We start from the raw sequence: 17954 nt of genomic DNA on the forward strand, positions 1-17954 counted from the left end.
TGGCTCAAGTGGTAGAGCACTAGCCTTGAGCTGAAAAGCTGAGGGACAGCGCCCAGGCCCAGAGTTCAGGCCCCACAACCGGACCCAAAAAAAAATTAACTAAATGAATAAAGAGGCTGAGATATATATTAAGTGATAAAGCACCTGCCTAGCCAGCATGAAGTTCAAAGCCCAGTAATACCAAAAAAAGAAGATATTAACTCAAGATAGATGCAATTTTATTGCATCGTTGCATAAATGCCTACATTTTAAGATTTGTTAGAATTCTTTCAGAAGTATTAACTAATTTCTCTTAAAGGGAGCTAAATTAATAATCTAATTTATATGAATTGTTGCCACTCACCTTTCTTTGCCTGTGTTTTAAGTTGGTTTTTGTCACATTAAAGGAAATAATATTTAACCTAAGCCCCAATTTTAACTTTCTTCACCTGCTTTTCTTACTTTTTTTTCAGATGGCAAACATATTTATCTTCATTCACTTCATCCACTGTGAATGGCTTTGGGTTTTTAGGCAACATCACATTATTATATAAATATAGAACTATATCAACATCGCTTAGAAGAATTTAAATGGCAGAAAGTGGGAGGCTAGGAAATTTTTCTTCTTGCCAAAAGGTATTTTCCTTAAAAAAAATCTTTATAGGCCCTCAGTCATGTCAATCCATGAATTGTCATTTGTCATTTGACTATAGTATGTGTGTGTGTGTGTGTGTGCGCGCGCGTTCACGTGCACATGAGTGTATGCAAATACTGGGGCTTGGACTCAGGGTCTCGCACTCTCATTTGGCTTTTTTGCTTAAGGTTGACACCCTACTCCTTGAGCCACACCTCTACCTCTAGATTTTTGGTAGTTATCTGGAGATAAGATTCCTGCTGACTTTTCTGCCCTGGCTGAGTTTGAACCTCAGATCTCAGTAGATAGGAGTACAGGCATGAGCCACCAGCACTTGGCTTTTAAAATATATTCTTCAAACTGGCTTAAGTATTCACTGAATAACCACCAAAGATAACCAAAAGAAGTTGCAGCTGCTTGAGTCTGAAGTATGCCACTGAACCAAAGTTGAATAATAATTAAAAAAACATTAACTTGAATTTCACCAGCCTATTAAAGTCCAATTTACTGGTGCTACAGAATACATCCTTTGGGGCTGGGAAGGTGGCTCAGTGGTAGAGCGCTTGCCTTGCATGCGTGAGGCCCTGGGTTTGATTCCTCAGCACCACATAATCAAAAAAGAAAAAAGCCGGAAGTGGTGCTGTGGCTCAAGTGGTAGAGCACTAGTCTTGAGCTGAAGAGCTGAGGGACAGCACCCAGGTCCAGAGTTCAGGCCCTATGACCGGACCCCCCCTCCCCCAAAAAAAGAATACATCCTCTGGATTTAGACATTCAATATGAGAAAAAAAAACAGCAGAAGAGCCAGGTGTAGTGGGGCATAACTGTAATTCTAGGACATGGGAGACTAAGGTAGGAGGACTACATAGCCTGAGCTATGTAGTAAAACCTGTATACACACACACACACACACACACACACACACACACACACACACACACACACACACACACACACACACACACACACACACACACACCGTTTGAGAAACTAAGGGATACAGGCTATGTTTAGTTCTGGGTGTTTACTCACTGTGTAACCTTTAAAACTTATAACTTCTGTATCCCAGTCCTCTACACAGGACTGAACAGGGAGATCCTATAAACCTAGTTTATGATTAGGATAAAATGAAACGGTACCTATGGTACTGCCACGTGAAGTGACTGGGGCAAGGCTGAGCCCTGGACAAAGCTTGGAAGTTTAGTAACTGACTAATCAGGATTTGAACAAACTTCCTTTGATCTCTCTACCCTTATTTTACAATTTTAAGAATGAAAGTATTTTTAAATGAAGTATAAAAATGTTTCCAATGAAGCCTATTAAACTGAATCTCCAGTGTAACTTCAACCACATTAAAAATAATGTGTGAAAAAGAGAAGGAAGGGCTGGGAAGGTGGCTCAATGGTAGAGTACTTGCCTTGCATGCTTGAGGCCCTGGGTTCGATTCCTCAGCACATATGCAGAAAAAGCAGGAAGTGGTGCTGTGGCTCAAGTAGTAGAGAGCTAGCCTTGAGCTGAGAGCCCGGGCCAGAGTTCAGGCCCATGACTGACAAAAGAGAGAGAGAGAGAGAGAGAGAGAGAGAGAGAGAAGGAAGAGCTGGGTACTGTTGGCTCACACCTTTAATCCTAGCTACTCTGGAGGCTCAGGTCTAAGAGGCTGGTTCAAAGCCAGCCAGGCAAGAAAGTCCGTAAGACTCTTAACAATTAACCACCAGAAAACTGGAAGTGGTACTGTGGATTAAAGTGGTAGAGTGCTAAACTTGAGCAAAAGAGCTCAGGGACAGCACTCAGGGCCCAAGTTCAAGTTCCAGGACAAAACACACACAAAACAGAAGGAAAGATCAAGCCAATATTAATAATCACCAACAATGATTTACATTTTAGATGTGGGATAATGGCTGTGATTATTCCTTTATCAGCCTTATAAAAATCAGTACAGGTTTAGTATCCCAAAGCTGAAAATTTTTCACGATGCTCCAAAATCTTGTGCCAACAAGACAAGCAGACAATGCTACACTGATCTCACTCATGACAGGTTGCTGTAAATATACAGGTGCACCAAAGTATTCTGTAATGCACAGGTGAATCTGAATCGTAAGTGGTTTCATATTTAGACTTGGGTCCCATCTCATTCATTCCTCATTTACTATGTATATGCAAATATTCCCAAATCTGAAAAAAAATCAGGCATCGGGAACAGTTCTGATACTAAGCATTATAGATGAGATATTCAACCTGTACTGTAAATACAAAACTTTTATTAGAGTAGGCATAACAACCGAATGGTTGTTAGAAAAGTGTCTCTATAACTGTCTCTCTCCCTGACCTTGCATCTATGATCTTCAGAGTTGATCTCACAGTTCTGGAGGAGCTGCCAGGCCAATTCTCCCACACTGCACACATCTAACATTTAGGCAACACTGCTAAGCTCTGACCAAGGCCAATTGATTCACATGTTGGGAGAAGATGGAATTGTTTATGTGTACTTACCAGCTACTGGGGGTTCTATTTAAGCAGTGGGCACCAATGCCTGGGCACAAGGCTGAAATCCAAGAAGGCTGAGGACAAAGCTCCTCCATAGCCAATAACTACTCCCTAGGGCACTCTAAGTGATACTATCTTTTAGTCTCTCCCGTGAAGTTCTTCAACCTGGCCTTTAAAAGGCAGAAGCTTCTAGGTGCTTCCTCTTCATGCTGGAATATGGAATATTGCTCTTGGCTGGGAGCTCTTTGGATAACTGCCTAGATTTACACAAGGAGGCTGCAAGGTCAATTACATATTTTCTGTGAAAAAGCCAAAAATAAGTCAGTAATTCAATCTGGAAGATGGAGATATTAAGAGCAATGCCCCATTGCCTAGAGAAACATGGAACACACCGAGAGGGAATTATGGAAATCTATTCTCCTGCCTCTTTGTTCTTTAAGTCTATAGCACTGTGGACAATTATGGTGTGGAATTTCCATGCAAGGATGTTACCGTTACCTTCCAAGATAGGGACTAACCAGCCAGTGCATCATATGTGGTTCCAGTCCTTCCTTAGGGCTCCAAATAGGGAGCTGGGTCAAGGCTTACAGCTGTTTAAAGATCAACAGGGGCTGTGCATTGGTGTCTCATAACTGTAATCCTAGCTCCTCAGGAAGCTGAGAGCTGAAGATGGCAGTTCAAAGCCATCCTTGCCAGGAAAATCTGTGAGACTCATTGCCAATTAACCACCAGAAATCTGGAAGTGGAGGTGTTGCTAAATGAGGTAGAGTGCTAGCCTTGAGCAAAAGAGCTCAGGAACAGCACTCAGGAAGAGTTCAAGCCCTGGCTTGAACTGGCAAAAATAAATAACTAAATAAAATTTTTTAAAAAATTAATAGGGCCCTAAAGGAGCCAATTATACCCTCCACAGGTCTTCCCCAATGCAAATCATAAATTTAAGCAAATCACAACAGCTGATGGAAAGATTGTTTAATGAGAGAATAAATCAGGAACCACTGCCACAGAAAACTCCACTGGAAGAGAAGGGTGTAGAGGAAGCTTTTCCGTGTCAACAAGAAAAAGGAATCCTCTATAAGAAGACTTTGTCACGGTCAAGGAAGGGTAGCTAACGTAACACAAAGTCTTTAAGGCATTCCAAGATAATGTCAGCACTGTTTGCAAACAGGCTCTGGAATTAGTCCGAAAGCAATGGTGGGCACTATTTTTTCAATGTACGGACCAACTTTAGGAGATTCCGGGAGAATCACTGAACATCTGAGATTCCACTATCTTACTTCTAAGACCAAGGTAATTATCTATTGTGTACTGAAAGGACTAACTGAAATGTAGGAAAGTACCCAATAGTGCCTACTGCCAGATACCAATAATTTAAGATAAGAGACTAGTTTCTTCTTCAGAGGCTCCCTTAATGCTGACTTCCTGCTTCCTATCCAAGAAGCTATTAGTATTAAAGTTCTTTTCCAAAGCAACTACTCCAATTCTGGTTTTGCTCACATTAAGAATGAATGTGTATATGTGTGAGTGGAGAGGGGTAGAATGTAATTGTAGAGATGGGAGGGAAGGGATGGTAGGGGAAAAACAAAGGAGGAGGCAACAATGCTTCATAAGAAATGTACTCATTACCTTGCTCATGTGATTGTAACCCCTCTGCACAGTACTTTCACAATAAAAAAAATTTAAAAGGGGCTGGGAAGGTGGCTCAGTGGTAGAGCACTTGCCTTGCATGCATGAGGCCCTGGGTTCGATTCCCCAGCACCACATAAGCAAAAAGAAAAAAACGCCAGAAGTGGTGCTGTGGCTCAATGGTAGAGCGCTAGCCTTGAGCTGAAGAGTTGAGGGACAGCACCCGGGCCCAGAATTCAGGCCCCATGACCAGACCCCCCAAAAAAAATTTAAAAAAAGAAGAAAAGAAAAAGAATGAATGTGTGGGGCTGGGAAGGTGGCTCAGTGGTAGAGTGCTTGCCTAGCATGCCTCATGAGGCCTTGGGTTCGATTCCTCAGCACCACATAAACAGAAAAAGCCGGACGTGGCACTGTGGCTCACATGGTAGAGTGCTAGCCTTGAGCTGAAGTGCTGAGGGCCAGCATCCAAGCCCAGAGTTCAGGCCCCACAACGGACAAAAAAAAAAAAAGAAAAGCAAAAAGAAAAGAATGTGTTTCTAATTCCTGATTTTTTTTTGAGACAAGGTCTGATGATATACCCCAGGTTGGTAGTGAACGTTCAATCCTCCTCAGCCTCCCAACTTTTCACTTCTATTCTCAGCTACTATGTTTCTCTAGACTTTCCTAAAGCATTATTTAACATACTTTGCGAAACATATTTTTGGAAGGCTTAAAACTTTTCAAAATATGTCACATATAAATTTACTGGGAAGCTGACATTTCTTACTGTCCTCTTGACAATCTGTATACTTAATCATTGTTAAGGGTCCTCCTCACATTGTTTCTATAGCATATAACATTCTAAAAACATTCTAGAAATAGATGATCTGCCACAAGTAATGCTCAGCTTAAAAATGCAGTTGTGATGTTAGGCGAAATGAACCCCAAGATAAGGATTCAAATATTTTTTTCTTTCTTGCAACTGTTTCTAACGTATTTATAAAATGATTTATTTGTTGCTTTGTATGCCCCTCCCCCACAGTATAACCCCTGTTTTCACTGTATTTGATGTTGGTATAATTTGTGGAGGGGAAGGAAAAAACAAATTGTTTAAATAGGGATACAGGTGGACCCATTGCAACAATGAAATGTACAAGTCTTATGTTGAAAAACGAACCTTACAATTTTGGCAGGGGGGGGCGATAATGTGGGGATGGGGGTGGGGGGGTGGGAAGGGGAAGTATAGGAGGAGGCTACAATGCTTGATAAGAAATGTACTCATTATCTTGCCCATGCAATTGTAACCCCTCTGTACAGTATTTTCACAATAAAAAAAATAGAAGAAAAAAAGAAAAAAAGAAGTTGTATTTTTGATAATGACAACATCCTGTTTCAGTTCAATTAATGTGTACCGCTGCAATGGTATACAAGACAGTGGGCTAGAATATGAGAATTCAACCAAGAGAGGCTAAATCTCTACCCTTAAGGACCTCACATGACTAGCCTCTCTTATCAGGGCATCAAGAGAAACACACAAAGCAAACACTCCCTTTATGACAACCTAACAAGTATGTACTGTGAACTACAGAAAGTCCTTAACTTTGCCTTGGAGCTGGGGGAAGGGTCTATTACACAGGAGAGCATCTGTGTACTCAGGATACCCAGGAATTTCTCAACTGCATTAGGAAGATTAGCAGGAATAAAGAAGACTAGAGGTGGGCTGGGAAGGTGGCTCAGTGGTAGAGTGCTTGCCTTGCACGCATGAGGCCCTGGGTTCGATTCCTCAGCACCACATAAGAGAAAAAGCCGGAAGTGGCACTGTAGCTCAAGTGGTAGAGTGCTAGCCTTAAGCTGAAGAGTTGAGGGACAGCGCCCAGGACCAGAGTTCAGGCCCCACAACTGACCAAAAAAAAAAAAAGAAGACTAAAGGTATAGAATTATCTGGCTGCCAGAGCCATAAATTGTCCAGTAAACTGGAATGCTGGGTAACTGATGGGCAGTGAGGGTTGTATTTCTAAAAACAATGACCTTGGAACTAAAGGGCCTCAAGGGTCATCCTGGGGGTTCTAGAATTTGCTCCACAGAGTATGTCTAGTCCTTATGGTTTTCTGCCACTTAGGACCTTGGGGCTGCTAAAGCAGAACTGCTGGGAATTTGGGAAAGGAGCAGTGAGACCCTTGCAAGGATCAGTTATGAGATGGGCCTCAATGAAGGCAGAGGGAAAAGGAGGAGGGTCCAAACCCACAGATCCATGAGAAGTGGAATCCAAGAATGGTAAATGACTGAAAGTGGGAAGAGACAAAATACAGTGGACTGAAGACCCCTAATAAACATGGCCTCTTTAAAAGGTCAGAACAGTGACTTTTAACCCAGGAAAAGTACTTAAAAGCACAGAATGATCTCCCTCTTTTTCTTTTTTCTTTGGGTTAAGACAGGGTGCTAAGAAGCCCAGCCTGACCTGGAGCTCAGGATCCCTGGCTCAGGCTCCCCAGTGTTGACATTGTAGGCATGCACCTGACAACTCTTACTTCAAGTTGACAATTGCTCACTGGAAGAGCCAGGTACTCACTACTTACTGAATTAGTACTTTCAGAAGGGTTAAGCTTGCTTAATGAAAGAGGAAACTGAGACTCAGAATGTAAATGATTTGCCAAAAGCCACAGCTAGCAAACAGCACATGTCTGCACTGCAGCCACTAGAAGGACCTTTTGTTCTTGTAAAATTCCTTTATCTAAAACCTGACATTATTGATCTATAAATTTTTAATCTTTTCACTTGGAAAATGACAGCAGTGGACTAACAGGATCATTATTACATAATCCAAAGTTAGTTTTCTAGTCTGTAGAATTTAGCTGCTCTTACCAAAAAAATACCATAAAAGGGTAACTGAGGTGGGTGTTAATTTTTTCACTCTAGTAGCCTTTGTACCTGTATCCCATAATACTATGTCACATAATTACATACACAAAATAAAAATTTGATTAAAAAAATAAAGCCAGGTGCTGGAGGATCCTATTTGTAATCCCAGTTACTCAGGAGGCTGAAATCTGAGGGTCACAGTTCACAGCCAGCGCAGGCAGCAAAGCTATCAAACTCTTATATCCAATTACCCATCAAAAAGCAGGAAGGAGAGGTGTAACTCAAGTAGCAGAGTGCCAATCTTGAGCAACAAAGCTCAGGGACAACACCCAGGCCCTGCGTTCAAGCCTTAGTACTAGCGTACCTGCATGCACACATACACATACATACACATACATACAAATTTAAAAAAATTTTTAAATCAGTAATAAGCCAGGAACTGGTAATAAAATCCTAGCTACTCAGTAGGTTGAGTCTTGGAGGATTGTGCCCAGGCAGGAAAGTCCATGAGACTCTATCTCTAATTAACAAGTAAAATGCTGGACCTGGAGGCATAGCTCAAGTAGTAGAGCACCAGCTGTAAGTGAAAAAGCCAAGGGAAGCCGGGAGTGTGCGCGTCCGGTTGGCGTGTTGCCTGTCAGCGGAGTGTTGCTCATGGTCGGTGTGGTGTAGCCTCTGGTGAAGCATGTCTAAAAGTTTACAGAGTAAGTAGAAAAGGAAAATGCGTGCTGAGAAGACAAAGAAGACAAAGGAACTCAACAGACTTAAAAGTATTCTCAAAGTCAATGGTAATGTTTTCATGAAAGATGTTGAAGAAATAGCAACGTGGTGGCACCCAAACATTGCCAGGAGAAAATGGATTGTGTGGAGAAGGATGAAAATGATGACACGAAGATGGAGACTGAAATTAAAAGAAACAAAAAAACTCTTTTAGACCAGCATGGACAGTACCCAGTACGGATGAACCAGAGACAGAGAAAACGGCTGAAGGCAAAGTGAGAGAAAGGAAAGGGAAAAAACAAAGCAAAAGCAGCAAAGGGTCTGGCCTGGTCACCTCTTAAAAACTTGAAAATGTATCAATGGGAGAGATGTTTGATTAAAATGTATACCTTGAAAAAAAAACTTGAAAATGTATCAATGGGAGAGATGTTTGATTAAAATGTATACCTTGAAAAAAAAAAAAATCCAAGAGACCCTGAATTCAAGCCCTGGTACTAGCAAAAATAAATCAACAACTTAATCTTCCCTGTATTTGGCACTTAATGAATTTCAAGGAATTTTATTTACATCTTATGATGATAGGCCCATAGATTTTGCTGTCTATAGACATTGTGTCTTAAGATAATTATAATGTACAATTAAGATTTAACAGTGTTCTTTTTTCTATTTTTAATAGAGCATAAAGATTGATTCTCATCAGGCAACTGATCATAAGATTGATCTCATAACCAATGGCATCCTAAATGAGATGAAGTACAGGATCTTATATCCACCTTTCTCAGTGATTGTGCTTAGAGAGTTGAGACTACCTTAGTTTACCGAGAAATTCCACTGTTTGTTTCCTTCCAATTAATTCTCGCTCAGTACTTCCTATAGCTAAACCAAATAGCATTTCCTTTTGTGACTTTTTTCCTTTAACTTAATTCCATTTTTTTTGAAAGAAACTTTACCTTTTTAACACTTTTTTATATGTACTGTGATGATCTAATACAGTAACACATACTTGGGCACTGGTGGTTCACACCTATAATCCTAGCTACTCAGATGCTGAGATCTGCATATCCCACTTTGAAGCTAGCCAGAGCAGGAAAGTCTATAAAATTCTCATCTCCAATTTACTATCAAAAATCTGGAAGCAGAGGTGTGGCTTAAGAGGAAAAGCAGAAACCTTGAACGAAAAGTGTTTTCACTCTTCAGATTAAGACATGTTGAAGTGCCTCATCCCAAAATTATTTGTCATGGGCAGGCTAAGGAAGCCTTGGCAAGTCTATTTTTCCAAATTTTCTAAACTGCTGGCAAGAATAAATAAGTTACATACAATATATATGCTTACAGATTAATAACCAAGACCAATGAAAAGAGTTGCAATGTCCTGCAAGTAATATGGCAGCATACCTGGGATGCTCTCTAGTTTCCTTCTGAGCTCTTCATTTTCCTGCTGCAGTGAAATAACCTCCTGCTCCAGCTCTTGGCATCGAGGACAGTAGCCTTCCTCTTCCTCCTCTTCTTCCTCCTCGGGCAGGGTAGAAGAGGATGGGTGACCATGAGATTCAGATGTTGCTGGAGAAGTCCAACCACCTAGTGTATGCACAGGGGAGGTTGAAAGAGGATCCACGTCGGCCAGGTGGCTATACTCACTGACCGATGATGTGTTTGGAGTCGGGAAGCTCCCCGAGAGTAGGTAATTTTGGAGGGAGTCGGTAAAAACTCTCAAAAAGGCAGAAGTTTGTTGTTTCCTTTGCATATATTGCATCTCTATGTCGACATTGTCTGAGGTCTGGCTGTGGACCCCTTTCCCAATGTGACATGGTTCTTGTCTGTCATTGTAACTAGAGCCTTCTTGCTTTATGCAAGAAATCATAGATTGAGAATGGTTGGAGTCCAGAAGTTTTCCTCCACAATTTAAGAGACTAAGAACACGACTGCATTGCTGGGCAAAAGCATCCAAGATCATACGACTCTCTGAAAAGAAATAAAAAGAAACATCAGTGGCTGACAGCCAAAGGCAAGGAAGATGCAAAGTCCTCAATTTTGACTTGATGTTCAACCATATTTTAAAAAATAGGCATTTCTAGCTTCTGTCATAAATCGAGGAAACGAATCCCCTATTAACAAGACACAGATTCCTGAAAGGCCTGGTGAGGGATCCCACACTCCTCTAAGAATGAACTGGGCTTTGACCCTAGGCCCCATGGAGATTTTCCTCTCTGTAGCATTCATTGGTCTGCACAGATCTAATTGCACACCTTTGGTTTCATTAATATCTTTACTCTAATGAATTGAGCTGGCCACTGATACTCAATTCTTCATTGATAGGAGGGCTTACAGCAATCATTACTTCTATTTCTGGAGTGCCCTCATGCCCTTGCTATTAATCAGCTGATACAATCCCTGTTGAGAGAACGCAGCTCCAGATGCAAAGTGGAGAAGAGAGATAAGTCTTTTTGTAGAGCTCACTAGAAATCTCAGGTAAAACAAAGAGTGCGTCTATAAGCGAAGGATGAGCACAAAACTGTGGTTTATCTAACAAATGTGTTCACTGTGCTGCTTTTTAATTTACCTGCTAACTTGGATTCGTCAAGGTTAATGCTTATGCTGCCCTCAATCAGCATCATTTGAAAAATCACTCGTGCCTCTTCTCAGAGACACTTCCATCAGACTGTCAGATCTCCTAATACGGCATCAAGTAGCCCACATTCATGAATTCTAAAGCATCTAACAAGCAGTGAAAAGCAGAAAGCAAACCGAAAACCCAAGCAAAAATAAAGAAAAAAAGCCCTCCCAATTTGTGAAAAATGTTACTGCTGTCAGCCTAAGGTTCTTGAAAAACAGCCTGAATGTGTCATAAGGCAGCTTCTCTTCTTCCTTGCTACACCCTACAATGGGCTATTATAAATGGAGTGATACTTTGCAGGACTTACACAGTGGTAAGAGGATGTCTCTTATTTCCCCTCTGCTTAACCCCCCACCCAAAAAAAAATTGGCAACAACAACAACAAAATACTGGAGACTGCAGATGCCAATAATTCTATGATAGAAATACAGCTAGCCACTGGCTGTCCCTGAAAATGCTAACTAGCTGCACTTTTTTTCTGGAAGAAAAAGAAACTTTTAAGGTAAAACATGATGAGAAGCTTAAGGGCCTCCATGAGGCTGGAAAGACTGTAATAAACCCTCTACAAGATATAAGGCATGCAGCCATAGATACAACACTTTAAGAGGCCTCTATGTTAAACAGGCACTGTAGTGTGCACCTGTAGGTATACTTGGGAAACTGAGGCACATGGGGAGGGAAGGGAAAAAGGGAGGGAGGGAGAAAGGAAAAGGAACAGGGAAAGAAGACGCAGAAACAAACAAACAAAAAAGCTGGAAGTTGTGGCTAACACCTATAATCCCAGCTGCAGGCCCAGGAGTCCGAGACTAGGACGATCATAGTTTCAGGCTAGCCTAGGTAAAAAGTTAGCTAGGTCCAACAAATAGGCCAAGTGTCATAATGCATATCTGTCACCTCAGCTATGTGATAAGGACAGGTAGGATGATCTCAGTGAGGGGGCCTTCCTATCTGAAAAAATAGGGCTTGTGTTAAAACTCCAGTGCCATCAAGAGAGTAACAGTAATAATACAGCCAGACATGGAGACACAGTCCTGTAATCTTAGCTACCTGAGAGATTGAGAAAAGAGGATTTTGAATCCAAGTCTAGAAACTAGCAAAACATTTTGTCTCAAAAAAAATCTTTTAAAAAAGGGCAGAGATACAGATCAGCAGCAGTGTACATGCTAGGCTTTAGTTTCAATCCACTGACTCAAAGGATATTTAGAAAGTCCATAGGATAATGCTTTGTACCCCTTACTTCTCCCCAATCTGTATGATGATACCATCCCAGACTTTTCCCAACTCAGAGACCAGATCTCTTCCATCCAAGTGATTAGACTACACTGAGGAGGAAATACTGACTGGGCCAGGCACCGGTGGCTCACACCTGTAATCCTAGTTACTCAGGAGGTTGAGATCTGAGGATCACAGTTCAAAGTCAGCCTGGGCAGAAAAGTCCATAAGACTCTTATCTCCAATTAACCAACAGAAAACTGGAAGTGGCACTGTGGCTCAAGTGTTAGAGTGCTTGCATTGAGCTGAAGAGCTCAAGGACAGGGCCAAGGGCCAGAGTTCAAGCCCCATGACTGACAAAAACAACCACAAAAACCTGACTGGATGTGAGGCAGGGTTCTTATCAATAACACAGAGACCTTGGTTCATAGTATTTCCAAACTTATTTGCCTGGGGTGGGATGACAGGACCACCTTAAGATGGCACTATCCCACCCTTGGGGTAGCACTTCCTTACTTTCCCAAGCCTGCCTGACCCTCCTCTTCCAGCCTATCATCTCCCTATAGCAAAATCCTCAAGATCTACAAATTCCCTACATAAACTTTAAGGGGTTAATGCTGGCCTCTTTCTTGAGCTATCCATCCAGATAGACAGATAGACCATGGTACCAGAGCTCAGAGTATATAGACTGGGCATTTCTATGTATGTGAAGTCTTTCCTCAGGATGGAAGATGAGGCAGAGTAGAAAGAGAAGACCATGGGTTTGTCTGAAAATCCCCCAAGGCAAGTCTGGTCATTATGAAAGATATCTGTCAATGCAAGTGAATAAATGAAACGTATTTTACTTTACAGCAGATTAGCTTCACTCAAGCTTTTCAATTACTTCATACATGTTACACGGGCCTGCTTTACATTTCTATCCTAAGTCTCATAAATACTTTGGATGCCATTTCTTTACAATGACCTAACTATTTAAATAAGAAAGTGAAGGCTTAAGATGTTCCACTCTCATTATTTTACTTCCTGGTTTTTGTTCTTTTATTAGTAAAATCAAAGAATGATATTGATTGGGAATGTTCAATTCTAGCACAACAGCAGTTTTCATTCATTTTAATCCTATAATCCCATTCTAGACCTGAAGTTGTATTTACTGTTTGCATTTTAATCAGCCTTGTCCCAATTGATTTCCATCTATACACCTTTAACATAACCTTGATAAAAGGGACAAATATACAAGGATAGGCTGAAACACTATTGCTTAGCAAGAGGCTGCTCAAATATATCTGTCCATTGTCCTACAAAATACTCAGTAGTTTTAATCATATTGATGAATCACATTATAACATAGATTTTTAAGGGGAAAAAAACTGACTTAGGGACAAGTGTGATTTGTTTTCTTAATTGAAGGATAAACTCATAACATGCTGAGAAAAAAATCATTATGTAATATACTACATTATGAAGATAATCTATTAAAGTACACTCAATATCAGAAAAGAGTTACAATCAAAATAGTTCTTGCCTGCAGTTTTGGAAAGGCTTCATTCTACATTCATTCTCTGGATATAGAAAAACTGGTAAGGGGGCTGGGAAGGTGGCTCAGTGGTAGAGCGCTTGGCTTGTATGCATGAGGCCATGGGTTCGATTCCTCAGCACCACATAAGCAAAAAGAAAAAAAGCTGGAAGTGGTACTGTGGCTCAAGTGGTAGAGCGCTAGCCTTGAGCTGAAGAGCTAAGGGACAGCGCCCAGGCCCAGAGTTCAGGCCCCAAAACTGGACCCCCCCCAAAAAAAAGAAAAACCAGTAAGACATTTCAAGTTAAATTTTTCCTTTTTCATTACATTAATTTATCTTAACAGTATGATTTTACACTAATAAGCAAGATTTTGAAAAATATGACTACTACATTTGGTGGAAGAAACAGCAACTCTCTCCACTTTATATTGCAAATAGTGATACTTAAGCTTTCTAGATGAATGTAATTAGACATGTAAGTGCAGTGTGATGCCCATTATAAGTGAAGTTTATAGTTGTCATACCAACACAATGGAATGTCTGTGGATCATTGATTTTTCTGTTTTGATCGGTTGTAGGTCTTGAACTCAGGGCCTGGGCACTGTCCCTGAGATGCTTTGTGCTCAGGGCTAGCACTCTACCATTTTGTGCCACAGCCTCACTTCTAGTTTTTGAGTATGTAAGTGGAGATAAGAATCTTATGGGGACTTTTCTGCCCAGACTGGCTTCAAATTTCGATCCTCAGATCTCAGACTCCTGAGTAGCTGGGAGTACTGGTGTGAGTCACCGCCATCCGCCTTGATTATGATTCTTCTTTTTGCTTTTCTTTCTTTGTTGATCCTGGGGCTTGAACTCTGGGCCTTGGCTGTCCCTGAGCTCTTGAGCTCATGGCTAGCACTCTACCACTTGAGCCATAGCACCACTTCTGGTTTTCTGGTGGTTAACTGGAGATCAGAGCCTCACGGACTTTCCTTGCCCAGGCTGGCTTTGAACCTTGAACCTCAGATCTCAGCTTCCTGAGTAGCTAGGATTACAAGTGTAAGCCACCAGTGCCTGGCCTTGATCATGAGTCTTAACTAAGCATAGTATGAACAAGTATTTTGATTTTTTTCAACTTTTTTGTTCTAGTCATAAAGATGTTCTAGGCAAAGATGGCAGAGAATCCGAGTCAACAGCATACAAAGGGGCTTTAAAACTGCCTGCTTTATCCCAACTTCACTAAAAGGAAATACTTGAAAAACAGTAATAAATCACAACCACAAAGCACTTTAAAAATGACCACTTCTCATTCATTTTGCTTTATTGTACAGCCTTTTGGGAGATAGTATCATACTGCAAATGATGCTTGGTCTGATTCAAAAAAAATCTCAAGTCATTCCTTTATTTTTTAATTAAAAATTTCATTCCTAGAAATTCTTCTGCATTTAGATGTTTAATCCATCCTAAATCTGATAAGTGACTAAGAGAAGGGAGGGGAAGTAGACAATCACGCAGCCTCCCTACTTTAATGCCCTGTTTGTAAGGAAAGACTGCACAGAATGTGCCAGCACAGAAGATCCCCGGGAGAATCCTGTTTCTATGAGGGAGATCACAGTAGTCAAGATTAGTGGTAACCTTTTGATTTTAGACCACTTTAGGGTGAAATATATTAATATTAAAAATGGAGAAGCAGAAAATTTTTAGGGGCCTGTCATATATTCATATATCTTCCATAAAAGCTTTCAAGTAGTTCAAAATAGATGATTTCCTTAAAATACTAAATTCACGTCTTTTTAAGAGAGGAGTTCTTGGAATAGAAAATAAAGTTCGGAAATGAAAGCATCACCCTTTGAACAATGTCTTTTTTTTTTTTTTAAGAAAAATGCCATCCAATTTTTTTTCATAATGACAACATCAACACAGCAAAACAGCATGCAATTTTTCTAAATAAATAAATCAATGATGTGTCAAAAATTAACAGATGAGTTAATATACTCGGTGCTATCAAAACCAGATGGTGCTTCCTAATATTCATCCTGCTCAGTCAATCCCTGAATATTTTCTGGACCATCGGTATATAAAATAGGATGCTGCTATTTGTGATGGCAAACAAAAGCAATCATGCCTGCCAAGCACATACTATAACAGGCAGCATTTCAGCTCTGCTAGACAGAAAGTAATTAGAATGCTTTTAATGTCCAAAAGAATGATGCTGATAGGCTGCCACAGATGTGTAGATTTATGAATATTTATATGGTGGTTTATAGCTGACACTTTTATCAGTTGAAGAAGATAAAATATCTGCCTGACTCAAAAGCTTGACAGTCAGGTTAATAAAATCTCATTAAAGAGAATGACCTATGCAATTATATAGGATTTATTGTAATTCATTTTTGATTGTACTCTGCTTAAAGATGCAATTTCCCATTTCCTGATGCCAAATTTAGGCTGCATATCAAGATCTACGTGGGTTTTAACTCTAAGCCTCCCACTGAGGAAAAATATGCTTTTAAAACCATGGTGTATTACCCCTTTTAAGGAAAATTATACTCTTCATAAGATTTTATAAGATTGTTGAAAAAATCTATTTTTAATCATGTTTCTCTTCTCGATGGCTTATGGCACTTAATAGCAAATAAAATTCACTTCAACCCTTTCATCTTTTCACTGCATTTACCTTGGACAGTCAGCTTTGCTTCTCCTATCCGGACTCACGTGATCATATTGAAGTTTTACAATTTTCAGTTTACTAGGTGGTATGCAATTCTGCAGTCAGATATCACATTGTTCTGAGGGTTCAACAGGCAAAGCTCCCACCAGCAGGCCCCACCCCACGCGTTTAAATGGCCCTGGTGTGTACATGAGCTTATTGGTTCAAAGTGGTACCATTAGTTCCTCCAAGAACCAATCAGCGATCTAGGTACTGTCCTTCTGATGGCCACTCACATCTCTGTGCCTGTTGAGATGGCTTTGTCCATTGATGAGTAAAATGACCACAATCTGTGATTTTATAGTTCTATGGCCTTTTCCATCTTTTGCCTCTGTAATATTTTACTCAATTTGTGGAAGTAATCTACATTCCATTTCTCATCTTTCTAACAAGTAGTAGGCAGTCAGCCAGTCTCTGTGTTATCTACCCTCCCTAGGACTTCAGAAGGTTGAGTTCAACCCCAGGACTGCCTAAATAAATAAATATTTAAAAAGTAGCCTTTAAAACAGGGAAGTTGGAAGGGTATCCAAAAAGCTCCTTCACACCTTTATAGTGAACAATGTTCATGTCTACCAGAGGTCAGTGACAAAACAAACAGAATGAGAAAGAGGGTTGGGGCCACAAAACAAAATCCCACCACATGAGGGGAAAATAGCAGAGAAACTTTCAGAGCCAGAGTAACTATGGGAAGATGGCAAGTGTCTGCAGCACAAAGAAACCTACAATATGGACATGTCCAGGAAAAACAAGGTTAAGCTATAGATAAAAACAGGAATGAGAGGAGGCAGATTTACAATGTATAAAGGGAAGTAAAAGATTGGAAGATAGTCAGCAAAACCTGAAAGGATGAGTACAAGGAGATGAAAAGCTGAACCAAGCTCTTTTGTAAAGGGGGGGGGGAATCCCCAGTGGACATGGTGGAACCAAGGTTAAGCAACGAATAAACAAGATGGAAAATGGACCCAAACTGCAAAAGAAACAACATAAAAAAGGATATGCCAGAACAGGGAAATAAACGCGCATGAATAAGATCCCAATCTCCAGAGGGTACATGAACCTCAAAGAAGAAAAATGAGAGAAATGCAAGCAGGCAAGCAGCTAACAATGAATATAAAACACAATGGAATATTGGACCAACTGCAACTGGAGATGGGGGGAGCCACCCCCCCCAAGAATGCAAGATTCCCACTCAAAACCTTCACACATCTCCTAGTCTGTGAGGGATGTGACAGAACATCCCTGATAACCTGTAATTAGATTTTTCTTACTCAAAACCAATCCCTCACGTGTCAAAATATTGACAAACAGTTGAATGTTTAGCTCATCTATAACTCATTGAGAGACAAAGCGCTGCTATTTTCACTAGGGAAAAGAGGGAGAAAAAAAACACTCCCGTTTACTAATAGGCAGAATTTAGAAAACTTTAAAAAGCGCCGTGAGAAGGAACTTTAGTTCACACAAGCTAATGAACCGGCCTGTGGGTCCTCAGGGAGCGGGGCTCGCCCTTGGGTGCAGGCCTCAAGCAACGGCCTCTCCACCAAGCCGCGTCCCTCCCAACAGTCCTGCAGTGCGCCGGCCTTCCCCGGGGTCTGCTCGCAGGTTCGCGAGCCAGAAGCGTCTTGAGACCCCCCGGGGCGCGCGCGCGCGCGC

At 40.9% G+C, this 17954-nt stretch overlaps 1 protein-coding gene and 1 pseudogene across 1 annotated transcript in view; one reads left to right on the forward strand and one right to left on the reverse strand.

The window, feature by feature from the left end:
* Positions 1–17954, reverse strand: part of Bend4 (BEN domain containing 4) — a 28676-nt gene that overhangs the window by 9409 nt on the left and 1313 nt on the right. Inside the window, exon 2 of the mRNA XM_013008912.1 lies at positions 9671–10237. Coding sequence (XP_012864366.1) covers positions 9671–10237 — 567 coding nt within the window. The remainder of the gene's footprint in view (positions 1–9670; positions 10238–17954) is intronic.
* Positions 8241–8713, forward strand: LOC105980139 (annotated as a pseudogene).

The sequence above is a fragment of the Dipodomys ordii genome, unplaced genomic scaffold, assembly GCF_000151885.1.
Source record: "Dipodomys ordii isolate 6190 unplaced genomic scaffold, Dord_2.0 Scaffold8, whole genome shotgun sequence".
In the NCBI taxonomy this organism is placed as follows: Eukaryota; Metazoa; Chordata; class Mammalia; order Rodentia; family Heteromyidae; genus Dipodomys; species Dipodomys ordii.